Source organism: Rhinopithecus roxellana, chromosome 12, assembly GCF_007565055.1.
Source record: "Rhinopithecus roxellana isolate Shanxi Qingling chromosome 12, ASM756505v1, whole genome shotgun sequence".
NCBI classification, from domain to species: Eukaryota; Metazoa; Chordata; class Mammalia; order Primates; family Cercopithecidae; genus Rhinopithecus; species Rhinopithecus roxellana.
In genome coordinates, this window is record NC_044560.1 from 84,057,478 (window position 1) to 84,078,552 (window position 21,075).

Below are 21,075 nucleotides of genomic sequence, written 5' to 3' on the forward strand. Positions count from 1 at the left end.
GCAATTCTTGAGTGTAGTTCCAAAATACATTTTGAATTCAGTGAATTCTTTCTCTGTCACCACCCTAATGCAAGCCACCATTGCCTCCTGCTTGAGCTACTGCAGTAACCATTAACTGGTTTTCCTCCCCCTACTCCTACCTGCTTACCACCCATTTTCCACGCTGCAGACAGAACGATCTTTTAAAATCCCAAAGATTATGCCCCTCCTCTGCTTAACATCTTCTGTGGCTTCCCATTGCTCTCAGAATAAAACCTAGACTCCTTACCACAACCAGCAAGGCTCCCACCATCTTCCCAGCTACCTCTGCCCTCACTCCTGTCCCTGTTTTCAGCTCCACTTACCAGCTCCAGCCCCACTCCCCTCCTTTCTGTTTTTGTAACACATAAGTTGTTTCTGCTCTCAGGGCCTTTGCATTCGCTCTGCCCAGAATGCTCTTTCACTCGCCCCTGAGACAGCTGCTGTATTCTCTTTCTTATGTCTCAGCTCAGATGTCACCTCGTCAGGGAGGCCTTTCCTGACTGCCCTCTCTAAAGCAGGCTCACCTCCCTCAATCAGATAATTTCGATACCCTGCTTATTTTCTTCACAACCCATCATAATCTGTTAATTATCATGTTTTTGTTTACTTGCCTATAGTCTGTCTTCTCCATTAGCAGGTAGGCTCTATGAAGGCAGCCACCTTGTCCAATTAGTTTCCTCTGAGTTCCCAGCACTAGACACAGTGCCTGGCACACAGTAGATGCTCACTAAATATCTGTTGAATGAATTGTGAATCAATCATTCAATAAACTGTGAGACCCTTGAGGGTCTCATATCTGTTCATATCTGTTTCCCTAGTACAGAACTTGGCACACAGTAGGTTTAGTATATGTTGGAATGGAATAGATTTTTTTTTTTTTTTTGAGATGGAATCTCACTCTGTCACCCAGGCTGGAGTGCAGTGCTGCAATCTTGGCTCACTGCCACCTCTGCCTCCCGGGTTCAAGTGATTCTGCTGCCTCAGCTTCTCGAGCAGCTGGGATAATAGGCGCCCGCCACTACACCTGGCTAATTTCTGTATTTTTAGTAGAGATGGCATTTCCCCATGTTGGTCAGGTTGGTCTTGAACTCTGACCTCAAGTGATCCGCCTGCCTTAGCCTCCCAAAGTGCTGGGATTACCGGCATGAGCCACCGCACCCGGCCATTGTTTCTTTCATTTCTATGTCTTTGACAAGGATAAAGCATTGTGTTTTTGTTTATTGTTTTATTCTTTTGGTGTCAATGCCTTTTTATATCCTCTGTTCACTTAATTTGGGAGGTCTTGAAGTTTTTTCTTGCCTATAGAGATGAGCCTGCATATGCATGTGTGCATGTATTTAATATGATGTTTGATTCAAATATTTTTAACTCTATTGGTTTATTTAGTTTTGTAATTCTTTGTTATTCTTTCATAGAAAATTTGACACACTATTGTGTTTTAACTAAGTTTGCTGTAAGTTTTTTTTTTTTTTTTTTTGAGACGGAGTCTCAATCTGTCATCAGGCTGGAGTGCAGTGGCGCAATCTTGGCTCACTGCAACCTCCACCTCCCAGGTTCAAGTTATTCTCCTGCCTCAGTCTCCCAAATAGCTGGGACTACCGGTGCTCGCCACCACACCCGGCTAATTTTTTGTATTTTTAGTAGAGATGGGGTTTCACCATGTTGGCCAGGATGATCTCGATCTCTTGACCTCATGATCCACCTGCATCGGCTCCCAAAGGGCTGGGATTACAGGCGTGAGCCACCGCGCCCAGCCTGCTATAATTAATTGTAAGGAAATCTGTTACTTTCTTTTATGCTCTGCTGTTATAGATTATCTTTATTTTATATATATATATATATTTTTGTCTTATAGAAATAGAATGTTTATTAGAAGAAATTTAACACAAATAGTAAAATAAAATGATTCACTAATCCCACCATTCAGAGATGACTATTGTTAAATGTACTTTGATTTCTACTTCTTTTGGGTTTAATGACAATTTCATTTTATTTAAGACAGGGTCACACTCTGTCACCCTGGCTAGAGTGCAGTGGCACAATCATGCTTACTGTAGCCTCCACCTCTGAGGTTCAAGCCATCCTTCCCACTCCAGCTTCTGAATAGCTGGGACTACAGGCACATGCCACTATGCCTGGCTAATTTTTGTACTTTTTGTAGCGATGGGGTTTTGTCATGTTGCCCAGGCTGGTCTTGAGCTCCTTGTTTTGTTCAAGCAATCCTTCCACCTTGAGATTACAGGCATGAGCCACCATGCCTGACCTGATTATTTTTTTAAAAGTTGTCTAGTCTTTTGGTAAGAATAAGCAAGACTTTTGGTTTACTAATGTTATGATTTAACCAATTTTAGCTGCTCTGATATTAAAAGGTGTTTTCCTCAATATACTTCTAAAATATTGGAAATAATCAGAGATGGGTGTGGGGAGAGAACTAAGCCCAAAAGCTCTAATTTACAATGCTGTAACGTTTTGAAAGACCAATGTTGTTTTTGATTTCTACTTTTAAAAGAAGTGTCATAGTGCACTTTGTTTTTCACTTTAAAATTTTAAATATTGTGAGCATATGGTTTTCTTTAAATACTGAGATGTTAGGTGGACTTTTCAATATATAAACATTTTAAATGTTCATTGAGTGCTCTAAAATGATACATATTTAGTGTATGTATTAGTTTGTTCTCACACTGCCATGAAGGAATACCTGAGAGTGGGCAATTTATAAAGGAAAGAGGTTTAATTGACACAGCTCTGCATGGCTAGGGAGGCCTCAGGAAACCTACAATCATGGCAGAAGGGGAAGCAGGCACATCTTACATGGCCGCAGGAGAGAGAGGTGTGAAGGGGGAACTTCCAAACACTTTTAAAACCATCAGCTCTCATGAGAACTCCCTCACTATCATAAGAACAGCATGGACGAAACTGCCTCCCATGATCCAATCACCTCCCAACAGGTCCCTCCCTTAATATCTGGGGATTACAATTCAAGATGAGATTTGGGTGGGGACACAAAGCCAAACCATATCAGTGTGTAAAGATGCAGTTCAAAAAATGTGTATTGGCACTTCACAAATGCAAGATATGATTGAGTACAGGGTGAAATTGAGAGGAGGCAAGTATCGTGGGAGTTTTATGAGAATCTTGGGGGGCAAAATTCAGGACAGTTACCCCAGTCCATGCAGAGAGATCCTCCTTTTATTTCTAGGATGGGGCTTTCTTACTTGCCATTCCATTTTCTAGTTTTTTATGCTTTCAAAAGTGTGAATCTATCTGAAATGTATTGCAATAGCACTTACCAAGAGTGTACCTAGATTAAGAAGAGAGAAGACTGAAAATTGTAAATGAAAGAGGTGACATTACAAGATACCACAGAAATTCAAAAGATCATAAGAGACCACTACTAGCATGAATAATTATATACTAACAAATGGATAACCTAGGCAAAATGGATAAATTCCTAGATACATATTACCTACAAAGACTCAATCACGAAGAAACAGAAAATCTGAATAGACCAATAATGAGTTAGGAGATTGAATCAGTAATCAAAAACTTCCCAACAAAGAAAAGCCCAGGACTTGAATGGCTTTACTGGTGAATTCTACCAAACATGTAAAAAAGAATTAATACCAATCCTTCTTAAACTCTTCAAGAATACTGAAGGAGAGGGTACACTTCCAAACTCATTTTACAAGGCCACAATTACCTTAACACCAAAGCCAGACAAATATACCATAAGAAAAGAAAATTACAGGCCACGTTCACATAGATGCAAAAATTCTCAACAAAATACTAGCAATCCAAATTAAATAGCACATTAAATGATCACACACCATGATCAAGTGGAATTTATCTCTGGGATGCAAAGATATTTTAACGTGTCTAAATTTATAAATGTGATATACTATAATACCACAATGAAGTATAAAAATCATGATCATCTCAGTAGATGGAGAACAAGCGTTTGACAAAATTCAGCATCCTTTCATGATAAAAACTCTCAACAAATTAGGTATGGAAGGAATGTACCTCAATATGATAAGGGCCATATATGACAAACTCACAGCTAATATTATACTCAGCAAAGATCCTAAGGAGCAGGACCAAGATGCTCACTCTCACCACTTCTATTTAGTGTAGTACTAGAAGTCCTAGCCAGAGCAATTAGGCAAGAGGAAGAAATAAAAGGCACCCAAATGGGAAAGGGAGATGTAAAATTGTCTCTGTTTGCAGATGACATTATCTTATATACAGAAAACTCTAAGGCTGGACGTGGTGGCTCACACCTGTAATCCTAGCATTTTGGAAGGCCAAGGCTGGTGGATCACTTGAGGTCAGGAGTTCAAGACCACCCTGGCTAATGAGGTGAAACTCTCTCTACTAAAAATACAAAATTAGCCAAGCGTGAAGGTGTGTGCCTGTAATCCTAGCTACTCAGGAGGCTGAGGCACGAGAATTGCTTGAACCTGGGAGGCGGAGGTTGCAGTGAGTCAAGATCATGCCACTGCACTCCAGCCTGGACAACAGAGTGAGACTCCATCTCACACACACAAAGGCTGGCACAGTGGCTAATGCCTATAATCCCAGCAATTTGGGAGGCTGAGGCAGGCAGATCACTTTAGGTCAGGAGTTCAAGACCAGCCTAGCCAACATGGTGAAACGCTGTCTCTACTAAAAATGCAAAAATTAGCCAGGCATGGTGGTGTGTGCCTGTAATTCCAGCTATTCAGGAGGCTGAGGCATAAGAATCGCTTGAGCCTGGGAGGTGGAGGCTGCAGTGAACCGAGATGGCGCCACTGCACTCCAGCCTGGCGACAGAGCCAGACTCCATCTCAAACACACACACACACACACACACACACACACACAAACCTCTAAAGACTTCACCAAAAAACTATTAGACTTAGTAAGTTCAGGAAAGTTAGAAGATACAAAATTAACATATGATGTTTCTATATGCTAACTATCTGAAAAAGAAATCAAGAAAACTATCCCATTTACAATTGCATCAAAAAATTACTTAGGAAATTTAAGGAGGTAAGAGATCTGTACACTGAAAACTAGAAAACATTGATGAAGGAAATAAAAAAGGACATAAATAAATGGAAAGATATCCCGTGTTTGTGAATTGGAAGAATTAATACTGTTAAAATGTTCATACTACCCAAAGTGATCCATAGATTCAATGCAGTCCCTATAAAAATTCCAATGATCTTTTCCCCAGAAGTATAAAAAAATCCTAAGATTTGTATGAAACCACAAAAGATCCTAAATAGCCAAAGTATCTTGGGCAAAAAGAAGAAAGCTGGAGGCATCACATTATCTGATTTCAAAATATATACTAGAAAGCTATAGTAAGCAAAACAGCATGGTACTGGCATAAAAACGAACATACATACAAACCAGTGGAATAGGATAGAGAGCCCAGAAATAAATCCATGTATTTACGGTCAATTGATCTTTAACAAACATGCCAAGGACACACAATGGGAAAGGACAGTCTCTTCCATAAATGGTGTTAGAAAAACTAGATATCCACATACAGAAAAATAAAATTGGACCCTATCTCACGCCATATACAAAATGAATTAAAGACTTTCAGATTGACTTTTTTTTTTTTTTTTTTTTTTTGAGACAGTCTCACTCTGTTGCCCAGGCTGGAGTGCAGTGGTATGATCTTGGCTCACTGCAGCCTCCGCCTCCTGGGTTCAAGTGATTCTGCTGCCTCAGCCTCCCGAGTAGTTGGGATTACAGACATGTGCCACCATGCCCAGATACTTTTTGTATTTTTAGTAGAGATGGGATTTCACCATGTTGGCCAAGCTGGTCTCAAACACCTGAACTCAAGTGATTCGCCCGCCTTGGCCTCCCAAAGTGCTGGGATTACAGGCATGAACCACCATGGCCCAGATTGACTTCTTTCACTTAGCAATATGCACTTAAGTTTCCTTCATATCCTTTCATGGCTTGATAGCTGATTTCTTTTTAGCACTGAATAATATTCCATTGTCTGGGTGTACAGCAGTTTATCCATTCACCTACTGAAGGACATCTTGGTTGCTTCCAAGTTTTGGCAATTATGAATAAAGCTATTATAAACACCTATGTGTAAGTTTTTGTGTGACATGCATTTTTAACTCCTTTGGGTAAATGCTAAGGAGTAGAATTGCTGGATCATATGGTAAGAATATGTTTAGTTTTGCAGCAAATTGCCAAACGGTATTTCAAAGTGGCTGCACCATTTTGTATTCCCACCAGCAATGAATGGGAGTTCTTGTTGCTCCACATCCACACCAGCATTTGGTGTTGCCAGTGTTCTGAATTTTGGCCATTCTGATAAGGGTGCAGTGGTGTTTGTTGTTTTAATTTATATTTCCCTGATGACATATGTTTATTTGCCATCTGTGTATATTCTCTGGCAAAGTATCTGTTAAATTCCTTTGACCATTATAAACAGAGTTTTAGTTGTTTGTTTTCTAATTTTTGAGTTTTAAGAGTTCTTCATATATTTTGGATAACAGTCCTTTATCAGATGTGTGTTTTGCAACTATTTTCTCCCAGTCTGTGGCTTGTCTTCTCTTAACAGTTTTTTTTTTTTTGTTTTTTTTTTTTTGTTTTTGTTTTAGATAGAGTCTTGCTCTGTCACCCAGGCTGAAGTGCAGTGATGAGATCTTGGCTCACTGCAACCTTCACCTCCCAGGCTCAAGTGATTCTCCTGCTGCAGCCTCCTGAGTGGCTGGGATTACAGGCATGCACTACCAAGCCTGGCTAATTTTTGTATTTTTAGTAGAGATAGGGTTTCACCACGTTGTCCAGGTTGGTCTCAAACTCCTGGCCTCAAGTGATCTGCCTGCCTTGACCTTCCAAAGTGCTGGGATTACAAGTGTGAGCCACCGCACCTGGTGATACCGTCTTTTGGAGTGCAGAAATTTTAAATTTTAATGAAATCTAGTTTATCAATTATTTCTTTTATGGATTGTGTCTTTGGTGTTGTGTGTTCTGTTCTTTTTTTTTTTTTTTCAGTAGTGCTTGTTACCTTCTAACATACTATATAATTTTTTTTTTTTTTTTTTTTTTGAGACAGAGTCTCGCTCTGTCACCCAGGCTGGAGTGCAGTGGCATGATCTCGGCCCACTGCAAGCTCCGCCTACCAGGTTCATGCCATTCTTCTGCCTCAGCCTCCCGAGTAGCTGGGACTACAGGCACCCACCACCACGCTCAGCTATTTTTCTTGTGTGTGAATTTTTAGTAGAGATAGGGTTTCATGTGTTAGCCAGGATGGTCTCAATCTCCTGACCTTGTGATCTGCCCACTGCGGCCTCCCAAAGTGCTGGGATTACAGGCATGAGCCACCGTGCCTGGCCCTAACATACTGTATAATTTACTTGTTTACCTTCCCCTGCTAGACTGTAAACCCCATGAGGACAAGGACCTTTGTGTATTTTGTTCATTCGTGTTTCCCAAGCATACAAAACAGTGATTATCTAAATATGTGCTAAATAGCAACCTAATTCTGAAACTGGATTTTTGTTTTGGAGTGTATGCTGAATCATGGTCGCATTGGCCTTCAATTTTGATATCTGTGTGGGTTCCTAGGGCCTAGTCAAGATGGAGAATCCAATAGGATACCCTTACATAGAGCTGAGAACCCAAAAGAAGTACATCCTTAGTGTAAGGGTCAACTAGAGAAAAGAGCCCATTCTACAGAGAAGGACAGCAAGAAAACTTCCCTGTTTTGATCTTGGTAGTGATTGGAAGAGAGCAAAAAATTGAGATTTTGCAACCACAAGCCAGCCTTCTCTTGGGCTTGTGGCCCAAATTCACGTTAACTATGGTCTGAAAAACCTTAAGCCTCAAAATAATTTCCTCTGGCAGAAGCAAACAAATTCTCTCTGGAGGAGGAATCTTCAGTTTAGGCTTCTCACAGATAAGGTTTCAAAGATAAGAATGCTCACAGATAAGATTTCAAAGTACATGAGCTCACAGTCAAAAATCACAACATACAAAGAAACAGGCTGGGCACAGTGGCTCACGCCTGTAATCCCAGCACTTTGGGAGGCCAAGGCGGGCAGATCACGAGGTCAGGAGATCAAGACCATCCTGGCTAACATGTGAAGCCCTGTCTCTACTAAAAATTAAAAAAAAAAAAAAAAAAAAAATAGCCGGTCATGGTGGTGGGTGCCTGTAGTCCCAGCTACGTGGGAGGCTGAGGCAGGAGAATGGCATGAACCTGGGAGGCGGAGCTTGCAGTGAGCCGAGATTGCGCCACTGCACTCCAGCCTGGGCAACAGAGCAAGACTCTGTCTCAAAAAAAAAGAAAAAAGAAGTCACCATGAGGAAGAACCACAAAAGCCATAGGTAGCAGATCAGACCTGCATTTACTTCATATATTGGAATTATCAGGTGCTAACATTCTCTTACAATGTTTGAAGAAATAAGAAATTGAAAATATGTCCAAAGAATAAGTGAATATAAAAATATGTTGCAGCAGATTTTAAAAAGGATTAAATAGAACTTCTAGAAATGAAAAATATGAAAATTGAAATTATGGCCAGGGTAAGCAGCATATTAAAGACAACAGAAGACAGAATGAGAGAATGGATAGAGTTGAAGAAAGTATCCAAATGTAGCACAGAGACAAAAAGATATAGGAAAGGCTAAGGAAATGGTGCATAGAGTGAGAAGGCGTAATGTCCAATCATAGTTTCAGGAAGAGACTGTATCAGGATACAGATGCCACACTAGTAATTTGAACAGGGAAATTTTAACATAAAGAATAGTTAATTCTAAAGGTGGTTAATTACAATTACTAAAGAGTAAAATCAGCTACCACCGCTGGTCCTGGGGGAGAATGAACAAGGGAGGAACTTAGAAACACAGAGGACGAGGGCTCCTCTCTCCAAGGCTGATATTGAAATCTGAGGAGAGGCAGTAGTGTCACAGAAACAGCAGTCTACCAGTGGCAGACTTGTCAGAGGGTGACTACCTCAACAATCCATGCAGCACAGAAGCAGCCTGCTGCTGAGTAGGGGAGAATCTTGCTGGAAGGTGCAGGCCAGGGCTGAACTATGAAGGCTACTAAGGCGAATGGTACCATGTACTTGCTGGGTAACCTTAGGCAAGTTACTTAATCTTTCTGAGTCTTATTTCTCTAGCTTCTCCAGTTGGAAAATGAGGGGGCTGAACTTTAATTACTAATGTTGCTTCTTGTTTTGAAGTGAGGCCATTCCAGTGTATCTCCACGAAGTTAGAGTTGGTTCCTTATTGAAATGGTCTGTCTTCATTGTGGGGTTTTGATTTTTCTGTAGTTTTGATCAAGAATAGATGGTACAGCTATTGAATGCCACATTGAGATGGTAAAATGTAAATGTCTAGAGTAACCACTATAAGAATAGAAATAAGATAATATAACTTCTAACACAGAGGGTAATTAAAATAGTTTAGTTTTGATACCAGCATAAGAAATAGACCAGCTGAGGCAAACTGGGAGGAATATTGAAACACACATATAATTGATAAGAGATTAGTAGACAAAATACATGAAGAATTCTTTTTTTTCTTCCTGAGACGGTGTCTTGTTCTGTAGCTCAGGCTGGAGTGCAGTGGCTCGGCTCACTGCAAACTCTGCCTCCCAGGTCCAAGCAATTCTCCCACCTGAGCCTCCCAAGTAGCTGGGATTACAGGCATATGCCACCATGCCCAGCTAATTTTTGTATATTTTTTTTTAGTAGAGACGGGGTTTCACCATGTTGGCCAGGCTGGTCTCGAATTCCTGACCTTGTGATCCACCTGCCTCGGCCTCCTAAAGTGCTGGGATTACAGGCGTGAACCACTGCGCCCGGCCTGAAGAATTCTTAAGTAAGAAATAGAGACAAACAAGAATCTCAAGAAAATAAGGAAAAAAGCAACTCAATAGAAATATAGGCAAGATACTTTGCCAGGCAATTCACAGGAGATAAAATGAAAAGGTGCTCAGTGGTAATCAAGGAAATGCAAATAAAAGTGAAAATGAGATACCATTTCATACCAACTAGATTAGAAAAACATTAAAAGCATGATAATGCCAACTGTCGGTGAGGATATGGCGTAGTTGGGTCCTTAGGCACTGCTAGGTGGGAGCTGGTGTATCACTGCTTTGGGAAAGAAGTAGGCATTATTCAGATAAATTTAAACATACGTATGCCCTACATTACAGCAAGTTCCTAGGCCTATATTGCAAAGAAACTCTTGGCATGTTTCTGAGGAGCTATATCAGAATGTATATATCTTTATAATATAAAACATTGGAGATGACCTTAATGTTTGTTGACAGGGTAGCAGATACATAAATTATGATGTATTCTGTACAGTGAATTCTGTGCAGTGTATTGTGAACTTGTAGAGATTACACACTCTATAATTTCATTTATATAAATTTTAAAAGTGTGCAAAACTAAACAATACATTGTTTAGGGTTAGATACACTCATGGAAAACAAAGTAAGAAAATGATGAACACGAAAGTGAGGATGGTGGCTACCTCTGAAGAGGTTAGGAAAGAGGGGACGTCATTGGAGTGGGCACGTAGGGAGTTTCAAAGATACTGGAAATTTTAGCTTTCTTCAGCTGGGTGGTAAGTATACAGATATTCATTTTATTGTCATTTGTTATATCTTAGACATGATACAAATGTTCTTTTGTATTAATTATTTAACAAAACCTGAGTTTGTCATTTGCTTTATTATTATTCTTTGATAGGCTCACATTCTTTTATCACATTATTTCTAATGTTTAAAAAAACCTGGGGATTTCAATTAGTAATAGTTTATTTAATCTAGTTATTAAATTAGGGAGAATTCTCTTTTTTGCTTTACTAAGTTTTTCTAGCTAGGATAGTGTAAACTTTGTATCTTTTATTTCTTCCACGAAGGTTTTGTTATTATTTTTTTGAGACGGGGTCTCGCTCTGTCACCCAGGCTGGAGGGCAATGGTGCAGTATTGGCTCACTGCAACCTCCACCTCCTGGGCTCAAGCGATTCTCTTCGGAGGCCTCAGCCTCCCAAGTAGCTGGGACTACAGGTGCATGCCACCATGCCTGGCTAACTTTTTGTATTTTTAGTAGAGATGGGGTTTCACCGTGTTAGCCAGGATGGTCTCGATCTCCTGACCTCGTGATCCGCCTGCCTCCCAAAGTGTTAGGATTACAGGCGTGAGCCACCGCGCCCAGCTGGTTTTATTATTTTATTTCAGTAAGTATTACTGTGGCCCAAGTACATCCAATAATGTAATAGCTTAATGCTTTCACTACGATTGTGAGCGAAAACTTTTCCCTGTGTTTTTGAGCTGAGATGCTGGCTTGCATCCTAAAATTCATTGATTTCCTCTAGTAACCATGCCCACCCCCTTAAGATTTTCCAGGTGGGCAAATACGTTATCTGCAGTGTAATATTTTATTTCTTCATCTTCTATGTATTTTGCTTTTTTGTTTCTTTTATTCTGATAGCTATTGCTGGCATTTCTCATGATATATAAAACAGGAATGATGATATAAAGCTTCAGACTTGGATCAGAAGACATGGGTTTGAGACCTGGCTCTGCCATAGACCAACTGAGTAACCTAAGTCAAAAGAAGCTACTTAATCTCTCTGAGCCTTATTTCTCTAGTTTCGCCATTTGGAAAATGAGGGGGCTGAACTTTAGTGTGTCTCAATGAAGTCAGAGTTGGATCCTTATTTAAAATAGCCTCTCTTCATTGTGGGGTTTTGTTTTGTCTGTAGTTGTAATAAAGAATAGATGCTACAGGCTACTGACTGGTATGTTGACATGTATTGGGAAAATTAAACTTGAACTGTAGATCTATATTTTCCATGTTATGAAGCCAGTGACCGACTTCTCTCCTATTGTCTGCACCTTTCATTTTAAAGATAAATTATTTAACTGTTGAAGATGATTCTTTGAATATGACTGTGAATTTGGTTAGCTAAGATTTCGTGTCAGGTTTTTGCCTATATATTCATATATTCACAAGTGAGATTTTGGCCATAGGTTTTTTTTTTGTTTGTTTGTGTTGCCCTTGTTTATCTCATTGTTGTCGTTTAAACTGTTTTTGTACGAATTATTGATATTTATTTATTTATTTATTTATTTATTTATTTATTTATTTGAGATGGAGTCCTGCTCTGTCACCCAGGCTGGAATGCAGTGGTGCGATCTCAGCTCACTGCAACCTCTGCCTCTAGGTTCAAATGATTCACCTGTCTCAGCCTCCCAAGTAGCTGAGATTACAGGCGCCTGACACCATGCCCGGCTAATTTTTTTGTATTTTTAGTAGAGACAGAGCTTCACCATGTTGGTCAGGCTGGATGATTTTTTTTTCTTTTCTGGTTTTTTGTTTTTGAGACAGCGTCTCGCTCTGTCACCCAGGCTGGAGTGCAGTGGTGCCATCTCGGCTCACTGCAAGCTCCACTTCCCGGGACTACAAGCTCCCGCCACCATGCCTGGCTAATTTTTTGTATTTTTAGTAGAGACGGGGTTTCACCATGTTAGCCAGGATGGTCTCTATCTCCTGACCTCGTGATCCACCCGCCTCGGCCTCCCAAAGTGCTGGGATTACAGGTGTGAGCCACCGTGCCCGGCCTTTTTTAGTTTTTGAGATGGAGTTTTGCTCTTGTCGCCCAGGCTGGAGTGCAGTGGCACGATCTTGGCTCATTGCAATCTCCACCTCCTGGGTTCAAGTGATTCTCCCGCCTCAGCCTCCTGAGTAGCTGGGATTACAGGCGCCCACCACCATGCCCAGCTAATTTTTGTATTTTTAGTAGAGACAGGGTTTTGCCATGTTGGCCAGGCTGGTCTCAAACTCCTCACCTCAGGTGATGCACCTACCTCTGCCTCCTAAAGTGCTGGGATTACAGGCATGAGCCACCATGCCTGGCCTATTGATTTATTCTTTAAAAGTTGAAGAATTATTTAGGGATTCCATCAGGGCCATGCACCTTTTTCAATGTTTGACCTTGTTTTTTCTGTGGCTCTGTCAGACATATGTGCCTTTGAAGAAGGCAGCTAGGCGCAGCCAGGAGGCTCCTTGTCTGGGACTGCCCGGAATTCTACTAACTCCCAGTAGAGCCTGGGGCAGGTCACCTTCCCTCTCTGAGTTTTCTCATCTGTAAAATGGGAATGCAATCATGCCACCTGCCTCCCATATAAGGTATGAAATGGTGGTGGTATGCGTTGTAAAGGACGGACCCCCTGCCCTCTCACAGAGGGGCCTAGTGGCTGGGAGCCTGGGCATCTTGGATTTTTGCAGATGCTTGTCCATTTCCACTCAATTATCAGACTTGTAAAAATAGCTGAGATTTACAAGCTTGTTGCCACAGCTTTAATAATATTTATTTCACAGATTTCCTTTTTTTTTTAAATAGGCTGGGCGCAGTGGCTCACAACTGTAATCCCAGCACTTTGGGAGGCTGAGGCAGGCAGATCACGAGGTCAGGAGATCAAGACCATCCTGGCTAACACGGTGAAACCCCATCTCTACTAAAAATTAATTTAAAAAATTAGATACATAAATAGTAAAGCATAGCTTTGCATTATTTCATGTAAAGTTTTAAAATCTTTTTTTCACTTTTTTTTTTTTTTTTTTTTTTTTTTTTTACCACTAATAACAAGTGAGGGAATGCTAACTTCTTTTTTGTTTTTTTTGAGACAGAGTCTCACTCAGTAGCCCAGGCTGGAGTGCCGTGGCTCGATCTCTGCTCACTGCAAGCTCTGCCTCCTGGGTTCACGCCATTCTCCTGCCTCAGCTTCCTGAGTAGCTGGGACTACAGGCGCCTGCCACCACACCCAGCTAATTTTTTTGCATTTTTTTAGTAGAGACGGGTTTCACCATGTTAGCCAGGATGGTCGTGATCTTCTGACCTCGTGATCCACCCACCTCGGCCTCCCAAAGTGCTGGGATTACAGGCGTGAGCCACCGCGCCCGGCCGGGAATGCTAACTTCTTATAATCCAAGGGTGCCTTTTCTCTTTACCATGGAAGAATCTTTAAAATTGATTTTCTCAAAGATCCTTGTAGATTCATTTATAGAGCATCCCCTCCGCTCATCTTTAAACATTAGCTTAACGTTTTTCAATGAGTGGGGCTAAGGGAAATAATTCAGAGAAATTGAAGTTAATTTTATTCATTAACAAAAAGTTTATAAAGAAGAATGTTCAGTTATATGAACAAGGATACAGTATTCCTTTGTCTCCCCTTCTTAGAATGTGAATTTCATGACCACAGGAATTTTATTTTGTGTGTGTGTTTACTGCTGCATTTCCAGCTCCTAGATCACAGCCTGGCAATTAGTAGGTGCTCAATAAGCACTTGTTGAATGAATGAATTCTTGAAGATTGGATAGCTATCATTCTTAACTTACATAATGTACATATTTTTCTTTATTAATGGGACTAATAGATTATTAATTAACTTTTTGTCAAATATATGAACATTATTTCTGCTTATGGAAACTGTGACTTTTCTTTCTCAATGTTACTAATTCCTGCTCTGGCTAAGGTATTGAAATGCCTTTCCGGCCGGGCGCGGTGGCTCAAGCCTGTAATCCCAGCACTTTGGGAGGCCGAGACGGACGGATCACAAGGTCAGGAGATCGAGACCATCCTGGCTAATACGGTGAAACCCCGTCTCTACTAAAGAATACAAAAAACTAGCCGGGCGACAAGGCGGGCGCCTGTAGTCCCAGCTACTTGGGAGGCGGAGGCAGGAGAATGGCGTGAACCTGGGAGGCGGAGCTTGCAGTGAGCTGAGATCTGGCCACCGCACTCCAGCCTGGGTGACAGAGCCAGACTCCGTCTCAAAAAAAAAAAAAAAAGAAATGCCTTTCCTTTTTTCTCTGCTGGTTTTCTCTGTTGCTTCTGTCTGTGCCCTTTGGATGACTTCTATTCATATCCTTTTTCTGCCCTTTCTCACTCTTTTCCTTTCTCATCACTCATGTATTCCACATTCTTTAATTCATTTATTTAAAAAATATTATTCGAATAAGCACCTAATGGATGCCAGCCTGCTAGGCATGGAGGAGATGGGGATGACAAGACCTACATGTCTCCTGGGCTCATGGAATCTATAGTCCTCAGGGAAGACAGGCCTCAGCAGATATTTCACAAATATTTATGAGTTATGGCAAATACTATGAAAGCAAAGCTTGAGGGAGCATGGAGCTTTAGGAAAGGCTTCCCTGAAGCCATTTTAGCTGGGATCTAAAGAAGAAATAGGAATTTGCAGATTTGGGGCCTCAGGGAATAGCAAGGAGGCAGGTAGGAGGTATGGGAAGGGAAGTAGGGTTTACCTGGGGAGCCCAGAGCAACTGGAGTAACTGGAGCACAGCAAGTGCAATGATGGGAGAAGAGGCCCCTCAGAGGGCACAGTCATCACCATCCACATTTCAGTGGTGACTCTAGGACCTGCCTGGTAGGATCCCTGCTGACACTGTGGCAAATGGCATTGATACCTTGGTTGTCCACAGTCTGTTACAAATTTCTGGATATGGAAATCATTTAAGAAAAAATCTTACGTCATTGGTAGTTGTGTCTTTGGGCAAGTCATTTAAGCTCTCAGAGCCTCAGTTTTTCTGAAATGGGAGTAATTGTGTCTACTCCATGGGGTCCGTGACCTCTGCCAGGTCCTCCTGTGATTATTGTTGGAAGTCCATCTTTCTCATTAGACTGAGGGCCTGAGGGAGGGTGAGTCTAGCCCATCAGTGTACTGCTGGCTCCTGCTGCTGGGCCTGGCATGGAGTGAGGACATCTGGGAGGGCTTCATAGACAAGGGAGCCCCAGGGCTGGGCTCAGAGGACAGGCTAGATTTGAGGGTCGGGAAAGGGCTGTAGAGGTGTGGACATACTGACATCTGGAAAGAGGCCAGTGAAGACCGAAGTGCAGACATGGTAACAACAACAATCACAACAGTAACAGTTACAATTGTGCTGACTTTCCGTGCACCCTCGCAGTGTGCCGGCCACTGTTCTACATGCTCTCCATACACTAACTCATTTATCCTTGCAGGAACCTTATGAGATAAGTACTGTTGTTATTCCCATTTTACAAATGAGCAAACTGAGACATGGAGAGATTAAGCATTTTGCCCAAGTTCACACAGCTAACAACTGCTGGAACCTGGATTTAAGACCAGGCATTTGTGATTTAAGAGTGTGTAAGAGGCAATGAATGCAGAGAAGTGGGAAGGGCCTTAAATGCTAAGTTAGGAGGCCCATCTAGACTTTATCCTGTTGGCTATGGGAGCCATAGAAGGCTTTTGAGGGAGGGAGTGGCAAGGCTGTTGTATGCCCAGGAGAGCTGGCATGGCCATCCCTTCTTCCTACAGAAACCATCCACGGAGCAACCCCTGTACAGCAGCAGCCTGTGGGGCCCGGCGGTTGATGGCTGTGACTGCGTGGCTGAGGGCCTGTGGCTGCCGCAACTACACGTAGGGGACTGGCTGGTCTTTGACAACATGGGTGCCTACACTGTAGGCATGGGTTCCCCTTTTGGGGGGACCCAGGCCTGCCACATCACCTATGCCATGTCCCGGGTGGCCTGGTAAGAGGGCCCTGCTGGAAAATGGGGGTATGGGGAGGAACTGGGCAGAAACGAGGGAAACCTGAGATTTGAGATTCTGCTTCTGTGTAATCCAATTTGACAAGTAGGTGTTGGCTGCTGATCCCACGTGAGGCCTGTGCTTGGCACCTGGCTGTGGCCATGAGTGAGGCTGGGCTTTCCTAGAGGAGCTCATAGCTCTGAGGGAGACACAGAAAAGCAGACAGGCCCTCGTGATAATACCGTGCCCGGTGGAAGCGCAGAGCCCTCCCTGAGGCCCGGGCCTCCCTGAGGAAGTGGGAGTCAACTACAGGAGGGGGTGGTAGGGCTTCTCTGAAGAAAGGAATAGAAAGCAAGTGTGGTGCATTCAAGGCTCTCATGGAGGGTGGCTGTGACTGGAGAGGGAGGCAGGGCTAGATCTGGGAAGGGCTTGAAGGCCGAGTGACATGCTTTGAGAGCAGCGGGAGGCATGGACCAGTTTGAAGCAGGGGCATAACACGGTCTGATTTGCACTTTGGAAAGACCACCCTAGTTCCTGTGCACATTGAGGACAAGGGCAGATGCAGAAAGAGCTGACCAGTTGGGTGGCTGCTGTGTGACACAGGAAAGACTTGGTCTGCCTGCTTGCTGAGCCTAGGTCTTTCCATCTACAAAACAGGCGTAACAGTAGTCCTGCCTGCCCCACCAGGCTAGTCCTGGGATCCAGTGAGGCATGCAAGAGGCATGCAAGATGGGGGAGTCACATCCAGTGAACCCTGACTCAGGTCTTACGTTAGGCATCGTACGACTATTTCACCCACACGTAACTGTGTGGGAGTCAGCGTTATCACAGAGGGTCACTCTTCTGAGGTCACACAGCTAGTCAGTGGTGAAGTCCCTCTTTGGGGGTAGGGAGAGGGCTACAGAAAGCAGGAGCAGTTTGCCCAGGCACATTCAATTCCTCTGCTATGTCCAGTCTCAGGACTGTCACCAAAGCTGAAACCTGAAGGCTAAGGAGGAATTCGGTGAGGGTTGATGATGCAGGGAGAGAGACAAGCATGGGTGCAGGCCAGGGAGAGGACGTGTGTAAGAGCCCAAAAGATGGCCATAGTGGATGGCCCAGGTGTGTGGGCCGGTGTGGCTGGGAGTGTGGCGGGAGAGGCGGGTAGGGCTGGATCTTGCAGGGCCTGAGAGCAGAAGGAAACTGCTGGCAGCTCAAGGGCAAGTATTTACTTTTGGAAAAGATGAGTCTGGGCCCTGGCTGAGAACTGTCTGGAGAGGGCACGAGCAGATCAGGGAGAATGAAGTGGTGTTACCTGTGGGGATGGAGACCACAGGGCGCAAGAGGATGTTCAGAAGCTGGGCTCAGCAGGGCTCAACTGGGTGTGGGAACAAGATTGCCAACTGTTTCCAGCTCTGATGGTGGAGCCATTTATCAACATGGGTATGTAGGAGGAGAAGCAGTTTGTGGGATTTTTTGAGAGAATGGGATATGATTTTGTTGTGTTTGAAGTCCTAAGCCTGGGGTATGATGAATGTGGGCTTTGGAGTGAGAGTTGGGTTCAGTCCTAGTTCTACCACCTACTAGGGATGTGATCTTAGGTAGGTCACTTCTCTCTCTGGGGAACTGACTGATTACATCATCAATGCAATGGGGATGGTAATGCCTCCCTCATGGGGTTTTTGGGAAGATACGAATAGATAATATAAGTGCCTGGCATGATGTCTGGCACATAGTAAATGCTCGATACATGTGGATTTCTTTCCCTTGTTGGGGGTGGGGACCACATGGGAGTAGGAAGCAGTTGGGGAGGGGTCAGCAGCCTGTCCTTGCCCCTGCCCTCAGCTGAGCTCGGGCTCAGGTGAGAGCCCTCTGCCCAATCGGGCTGCGTCTCCAGGTACAGGGGCCTGCCAGCCCCATGCTGGCTACTTGCAGCACCCCTCTTTCACCCCTAGGGAAGCGCTGCGAAGGCAGCTGATGGCTGCCGAACAGGAGGATGACGCGGAGGGTGTGTGCAAGCCTCTGTCCTGCGGCTGGGAGATCACAGACACCCTGTGTGTGGGCCCTGTCTTCACCCCGGCGAGCATCATGTGAGCGGGCCTTGTTCCCCCTGGAGAACCCCAGCGGGGCCTCAGAGATGCCTCTGGGAGAGGTGGGGAAGATGGCAGGCAAGGGTACCCTTGACCAGGACTCTGGTGCCCACCCTGCCACCCCCGTGCTCCACCTGTAGTGTTTCTGCCCTGTAAATAGGACCAGTCTTACACTCGCTGTAGTTCAAGTATGCAACATAAATCCTGTCCCTTCCAGCTGTGTCTGCCTCCTCTGCAGCGCAAGGGGCCTGGTCAGCCAGGTGTGGGGGTTTTCTTGGGGTCTCTTCTGGTCTCCTTCCACCTTTGTAAATATAATGCAATAAATAAATGTTTAGGTTTTTTAAAACTGCAGAGGAATCTGGTAGTTCGATTCACAAAGCAGCCTGGGCTAGGCCTGGTGCAGGATTTCCCCACCACGCACTGATGAGCCCACACCCTCTGTCTCGGTCCTGAGCCCTGGCTGCAGCGTGCGCCTCCCGCACTGGCACTCACCGTCTCTGACTCATCTCTCTCAACCTCATGGACCTCCAGTCCTGGTGCCATAAGCAAGGGGCTGCTGTCAGGGACTGAGATGGGCAGTTATGTAGCTCATAACTGGTGAATGGCCTTTGTGTTAGCCCAACATCCAGCCTAAGGCCTGACCCAGAGTAGGGGCAATGGAATATTTAACACAGCTGTGGAAATTCATACCGAAGATACAGAGCCAAGGATGGGTGTGCGGGAGGTTTTGAGTGCACCCTGCACCTTTGCTCTCCCTGCAGGTTGGCAAGGCAGTCAGAGTAAAGCAAACACCTGGTGGTCGGTTTTGCTTCTTTGGGCAGTGCCTGTTAGAACAGGGCTGACCACGGAGTATTGCTGTGTCCAGTGCTGACAGCCCTGGCATCCCCTGAGACTGGCAGTGCTTATCAGGACAAAGGCTTCTTCACACTGCCGGGTTCCCAAATTATGCACCTGGGGTGTGTGAGCTGTTGAGCAAAGGAGTTCAGATTTTAGAGTCCCCCCACAGTGGCTGCAGGGGAATCTAAATATTTTTCTGCTGCAATTAAAAGATTTGAGATATAATTAACATGCAATCAAATGCACCCTTTTAAAGTGCAGAAGCCTTGGCATGGTGGCTCACACTCGTAATCCCAGCACTTTGGGAGGCTGAGGTGGGTGATCACCTGAGGTCAGGAGTTTGAGACCAGCCTGGCCAACATGGCAAAACCCCATCTCTACTAAAAATACAACAATTAGCCGGCTGTGGTGGTATGTGCCTGTAATCCCAGCTACTCAGGAGGCTGTGGCAGGAGAATCGCTTGAACAGGGAGGGGAAGGTTGCAGTGAGCTGAGGTTGCAGTGAGCCGAGATCACACCACTGCACTCTAGCCTGGGCGACTGAGCAAGACTCCATCTCAAATAAAGAAAGAAATAAATAAAGTGGAGAGGTCAGTGGTTTTTAGTATATTCAGAGTTGTGTAACCATCACCACTATTAATTCTAGAACGTATTTATCACCCTAGAAAGAAATCCCATACCCATTAGCAGTCACTCTCCATTTTCCCCATTCCCAAGTCCCTGATGACACAAATCTACCTTCCATCTCTATGGATTTGCTTATTCCGGACATTGTATTGTGATGGATTTTCTATCTTCACTTGACCTCTCTGGGTAAGCCTGGCCATACTGCTTCAGTATCTCAGCCAGTCCTGGGAACTGCACGTGGCTTTGAGGTCATCTCATGAGGCAATGTGGCATGGTTTGGAGTAAACAAGGTGCTTTCTCAAAGCAGGGGTGTCTCCCTTTCCAGGGATCTAGTTCTTGGTATCTTGACAATAAATAGGCTGAAAGCTTGGGATATCAAGAGACTTCGGGCAATCAGAAAGGGTTACTATACTACCCCATGATCCACCAAAGCCATGATTTACAGGTGTTACCATACCTGTAATCGTCTATCAGACTCTTTCTGAGACTTCTTCCATCTCAGATTCCAAGCACTCACACTTCTTTTCAGGGGAGGGACATAGGTTTTTCTGCTGGAACCAGGTATCTGCTGTGAAAAGCACAGGAATCCTGGGGAGATCTCATGGCTGGCTGCAGTGAGACCCAGGTGTAGCTGATTCCCTCTTCTGAGCAGGTCCACTGAGGGGGCGTTCTGTGGCTTTTGAAATCACAGTGGCCATTGCGGAGTTTGAACAGATTTCTCACTGGAGCCTTTCTAGTGTTTCATGTTCCATTTGCAGCGAGGGTGTGAAATTTACTTTTCCAAGAAAGATATGCACAGAATTTGATGTGGCTTGAGGATAATAGTTAATAGTCATTTTTTCCCCAGTTATTTGTTTTTATTTCTTATTTCAATCTTTTTCTAAAGAGAAGAAAAAAGCCTGAAACGTGAAGAATGGTAAGGGGCTTCAGGCTTGTGCAGGTGAATCTAAGCAGGGGTCTCC

General features: G+C 43.8%; 1 protein-coding gene across 3 annotated transcripts in view; it reads left to right on the forward strand.

Moving 5' to 3' along the window:
- The window catches only part of AZIN2 (antizyme inhibitor 2), a 42,560-nt gene extending 23,560 nt beyond the window's left edge, over positions 1-19,000 (forward strand). For all 3 annotated transcript variants that reach the window (XM_010354334.2, XM_030942864.1, XM_030942863.1), the window contains 2 exons: positions 16,368-16,582; positions 18,515-19,000. In XM_010354334.2, the coding sequence (XP_010352636.1) occupies positions 16,368-16,582; positions 18,515-18,653 (354 nt within the window). In that variant the 3' untranslated portion in view covers positions 18,654-19,000. The remainder of the gene's footprint in view (positions 1-16,367; positions 16,583-18,514) is intronic.
- The last annotated feature ends 2,075 nt before the right edge of the window (positions 19,001-21,075 follow it).